This window comes from Corylus avellana, chromosome 6 (genome assembly GCF_965113065.1).
Source record: "Corylus avellana chromosome 6, dhCorAvel1.hap1.2, whole genome shotgun sequence".
NCBI classification, from domain to species: Eukaryota; Viridiplantae; Streptophyta; class Magnoliopsida; order Fagales; family Betulaceae; genus Corylus; species Corylus avellana.
Genome location: NC_142495.1, coordinates 25432467 through 25437674, shown reverse-complemented (window position 1 = coordinate 25437674; position 5208 = coordinate 25432467). Strand labels below are relative to the sequence as shown.

Here is a 5208-nt window from a genome sequence, read left to right as displayed (position 1 = left end):
CAAAACGTGGAAAATAATATTCGGGGGGCATTTTCGGTACTAAAACGCCTTAAGTGATCACGTGCATCTCACGTGATCACTGTTCCGTCAGTCAAAGCGGTTTTGACTGACGGAATGGCTGAATTGAAAAAAATTGAAACTTTAAGGGGGTGGATTGCAAAAATTGAAACTTTGGAGGCGGAATTGCAAATCGCTGACAACTTTGGAGGGGTAAACTGTAATTTTCCCAAAAGAAAAACACAAAAGCTAGCAAACAAAAAGAGAAAAATATCGCCGTATAAGCATTTTGAAGGCAAAACAGATTCAACGCCAATGAAACGCAATTCCATTCCGGTGGCCGCAAACGCCGCGAGACTAATCAGCATTTGGGACCCGCCACTCTTTCTTAACGCTGTTTCTATTTTACTTTCCAAACAGCTTTCTCTCTCTAAGACTCTCTCTCTGTGTCCGACATGTCCGAGGTTCTTGTGCGGCTCCGACCCAGTCCCAAACCCCTGATAGCGGGGACCTCGCGTGACCCGTCACGTGACTTCCGGAGACCAACTGATGGAAATCTCGTGGTTTCAGGCTCAGGCGCCAGAGCATTTTCTCTGTCCAGGAAAGCGCTGGTTTTTCCCGGGAAAATTTGTGTGGTCGGAGGGAAGTCTTCATCGAAGCTAAGCGCTTCGACCCAAGAGGGGTCGTTGCAGGGGATCGATGACTCGCCCGTGTCCGTGGAGCTCCATCCCGTTTGCAGCGAGACCCAGTTCGATCGGGTGCTCGCGGAGGCTCAGCAGCTCGAGGAACTGGTCATCTTCGTTTGGTATGGGGTTTTGGTTTTGTGTTTGAAATTTTGGGGGATTTTTTTATTCCATTCTGGTGGGTTTCCTGTATTGGGTTGATTGGTTGGGGAGAAAAAAAATGTGGGAAAAGGAAAAGGAAAAGGAATGTGTCAACTTTTACTCTTGTGGTGTTTTTTCGTTTAAAATGCTTAGTTTGATTGCTAAGATAATGTTGGGAAGGTGAAAGAAACATGAAGTTTGGATCCGTTTCAGGTTTGTTAGTCATTTTTTGGGTATAAAAGATTTGAATTTTTGTTTTATTTTATTTTGAACAGTTTCTAAGTAACCAAACTGGCTATTTGGATTCGAATTAGAAGTCTATTTTGTTGCAATTAGCAGGTTGCCATTTCTCTTCTTAAGAATGTTCTGTACTTCTGAGCTGTTATGGGGAAATATTAGAGTTATTTGTTATAATGGCTTCTGAAAATGAAGGGATTAATTTTGTGGAATATAAGCCTAATGCCACTGCAACTTCTTTTTTGTTATTCTCGGTTTTGGTTGTAAAAAAAATTGATATTGCATAACAACTCCACTTTACTTATAAATTAAATAACTGATTTTTAGCATCACAGTTCGTTTTTGTTCATATGGGATGCGTTTCCTTTTTACATCGGAATCATTTCATTGAAATGGGGTTTTTAAAGTGAGGGTATATGAACTTGTAGGATGGCAGGCTGGTGCAGAAAATGTATATATTTGAAACCCAAACTGGAAAAGTTGGCTGCAGATTACTATCCAAGGTTAGGTTGACTTTATCTTCTGACAATCTAACACAATTAAGTTGACATCGACAGTGGGAGAACGGAAACATTAAAACAAAACAATAGGAGTTGTTATTCCCTCGTATAAATATTTTGTTTGAGTTGGCGCAGTGTATTCATAGTAGCTTCACTGCTAACATCATTAACTATTTTGCATCAATTCCAAGTTGCATCATTACAGTTTCATTTTGCCGAACTAATAGAATCCATTCATGAAAGCTTTAGAATCCACAACTTACTTAGCCTTTCTAATGAGACTCCAAACTCTAAAAGATGCTTTCCTTGAGGATATTCTCAGCCATTGAAGTTTTTTCTGTCCTTTGTTTGCTGGAACAATCAAAATTTTTATTCCACTTTGGGTGGTTTGGTTGCATCGATTGTAATGGATAAATTTCTATTATCATGATATCAAACATGTGCTGCAAAAGTGACATTGAGAAGAGGAACAGCTGACTAAATAACCTAATTCGCAATAACTTTTCTATTGCATGATTAGGGCATGGGGCACTTTTCTATAGAGTGGCTTAGATACTCCATTAGTAAGAACTAACTTTGAGATATGATTTATTGTAGATTACGGTTCTACCGCATTGATGTTAATACAGTTCCACACAAGCTTGTCACTCGTGCTGGAGTCACTGTAAGTTTCTCTTGACACTCCTAATTTTTGGGTTTCATTAGTTTGGCATGGTGCATAACTATATAAGATTCAAAGGATTGTCTGACAGGGAATATCTATCTGAGTGATACATGGTTCTTTCATGATGGGTGATCTACATTATTCATATATTTGTGTTGTCACCTAGTTTATAGCAGTAGATGTAGTTTTATGAGTTTATAGTGTACAGAGACAGAAAAAGAAAAGTAGTATTTTCTTTTATTTTTGTTTTTGAATTTTTTTAGGGTAGGGAGTGTTGAGGATTGTGGAAAATATGTCAAGGACCGGTGGCTTTTGAACTCTGTCAGTTCTTCCCTCGCACTATCCAACTTTAAAGCAAACATGGCAAAACTTTGTTATTATCTTACTGAAGAATTGGCAACTTGGATGCCATATGAATATGCTTGGCCCTTCCGCTTTCTTCTTTTCTTTTTCCTTTGTGTACATGTCTAAATGGAGGATGGAGGCACTTTTTGATTTTATCAATCCCATTGTTCTGTATTGTTTCTGCCATACATGCATGCAGACTGTTGACCTAATCATATTTCCTTTTCCATGCATGTGTTTTGGGCTTTGAAAAAATATGTGTAGAAGATGCCTACTATACAGGTAAAAGTTCTATTGCAATCGAATTTCTTTGAGGAACTTGGTATGTTCTTTCTTTCGTAGTAATGAAGAATGATTATGTTACAGCTGTGGAAGGATAGCAAGAAACAAGCTGAGGTCATTGGTAGCCACAAAGCGTATTTAGTAATCAATGAAGTCCGTCAAATGATTGAGAATGAGGATGCCATGTAAGTCATGGTAGTACAGCAGGCACATCTTTTTCTTCCCCCAACCCCGCCACCCCCCCGCCACCCCCCCCTTCCCTTCTTTCCCATTTGTAATCTTTATATTTTATATAAGTGTTATTCTTTTTCTGTCAAAATTTCTTTGGGGAAAAAATATATTGAAAATAAAATTGAGTCTTGTGTTTGCCATTGCATTGCTCTATGTAAAGTGTATTCAACAAGAGGTGTTTTTGATGTTACACAATCTGTAAATGTCACAATTTAATTATTAGGAACATAAGCTATTGAACTGAAACCATTACTCTTTTGAATCTTGAGGGGGTCAAGAATAGCCCTATTCTGGGTCAATGGCTCTTGGTATCTACTCAATATAAGAACACCAAGATGCTCATTTCTTGTCCTTGGCCTTTTTAACATAGAAGCAAGGCCTCAATGAATTGAAGGTGGAGGCAATTCAAACTGCTGGGTCTGCTGGTGGCTATGAGAAAGTGTGAAAGGGAAGAGCAAATTGGTTCCATCTAATTGATGATAAGAAAAAATGTGAAGCTACACAGTTTGCCTGCATTATGGCCAGGGCACATGCAATGTGTGTATGCAACTGTCAGAACTGAAACAATAGACTGCTCAGCACAAAAATCAACAAACTCTCCCAATGCTTCCAAACTGGCAAAACCTTTTCGGCCGTGGCTGGGGTTTTAGGTTTACTAGTGATTTCAATAGCGCGTCCCATATAGGTTCTCTCACAATGTGCTGTTCAAATTGGTCGGTTGAGTCTAGTTGAAAAAAACTCTCTCACAACTTGGCCTTCTATTTTCCGAGAATGCTGATCTTCGATGACAAGTTCAAGAGTTGACAGTGAACCATTAGTGCTTAATTTAGGTGGGTCTTATAGGATAAACTTTGCCACCAATAAAAAAAATGGCTCATAATTAGTTGCCAGTGAACCATTAGAGACTATTATTATTGCTGAAGTTGTTACTGTTGTCACCGCTGATGCTATGCGTCCAAAAGTACACGTGAGATTTACATGTATTTTTAATAGAGTACGTGATTTTAATATAAATTTTTAAGTACATGTGAGAATTACATACATTTTGTACGCATATTAGTTTAATATATTGAATTGGAAAAAAAAAAAAAAAAATTCCTCCAACTAAATTTAAAGAAAACTTTTGTCCTCAACAAAAATTTTATAGAGTAAGATCTGTTATAAGGGTGCATTTAAGATTGCGATTTCGTAAGAATAATCTATTTTTTTTTAAAAGATATCGCAAAACGTAAGGTGTTTGGCATTGTGATTTAAAAAACACTTAATCTAAAATAAGAAAAAAAATCTGCGATTTTTATAAGCAGGTTATGGCACGATGTCACATAACAAATATTTGATAAAAAAAATATTTTTTAACATGTTTTACAAAACGCTTTTACGATTTTAAAAAGTAACAATTTTAAAAATATAATTTTTTAAATTGCACTTATTGAAATCAAAATGCCAAACAGACCTAAAATAGAAAAAAAAAAAAAGAAAAAAAAAATACTCCTACAATTTATTGCTTCTCGAGTGATATTTTGCCTCTGGGGTTTAACATTTTCAGACTTTTCTTGTCACCCCCCAAAAAAAAAAAAAAAACTTTTCGAAAAGTCTCTAATTATTTTTCTTATTTTAAAAGAAACTAACAAGGGAGAATTTTTCTTTGCAAGCTGTTATTACTGTTGGTGTGCCCTATCATTTATGCTCAGCAAGTTTGTATTAATCATAACAACATTTGAGCTATATTTCCTTTATTGGCTAATGATAGGATTAAAAAAAATTAGGTCAAAAAAGTTTAATATCCACTCATTTTTTACCCATTTTAAATTAGATAAAAACAATTCACTTTTACGTCTTTTTTTCACGTCAATATTAACCTTGTATATATACAGTTAAATATAATCATTTTAAATCTTAACCATAGAATAAATATTATTCATTTTATTTAAAACGGAGAGGATCGTATAAGTTTACTCACATATATAATTATAAAATATAATTTCCAATATTGAGCAAATTTTATTTTTTTAAGACACCGACCTTGGTACAAAAATAGAAAGATAATTACAAAAAATCAGTTGAAACATACCAAAAACACAATCCCAAACAGAAAACCACTTAACAAAATTTGCCGTGCCGCCCATGC

General features: G+C 35.8%; 1 protein-coding gene across 1 annotated transcript; it reads left to right on the top strand.

The window, feature by feature from the left end:
* Positions 1-286: 286 nt before the first annotated feature.
* On the top strand, positions 287-3095 carry WCRKC2 (WCRKC thioredoxin 2). Its single transcript, XM_059602589.2, has 5 exons — positions 287-802; positions 1487-1561; positions 2156-2222; positions 2832-2849; positions 2934-3095. Exons 1-5 carry the CDS (start codon positions 453-455, stop codon positions 3036-3038), a joined length of 615 nt encoding a protein of 204 aa, XP_059458572.1. The 5' UTR covers positions 287-452; the 3' UTR covers positions 3039-3095.
* Positions 3096-5208: the final 2113 nt, after the last annotated feature.

Bases quoted from the DNA above. Each gene is read 5' to 3' on its own strand.
- WCRKC2 (XM_059602589.2), top strand. From the start codon at position 453: ATGTCCGAGGTTCTTGTGCGGCTCCGACCCAGTCCCAAACCCCTGATA. The intron at 803-1,486 runs GTATGGGGTTTT...ATGAACTTGTAG, and splicing joins GAACTGGTCATCTTCGTTTG to GATGGCAGGCTGGTGCAGAA. The intron at 1,562-2,155 runs GTTAGGTTGACT...GATTTATTGTAG, and splicing joins GCTGCAGATTACTATCCAAG to ATTACGGTTCTACCGCATTG.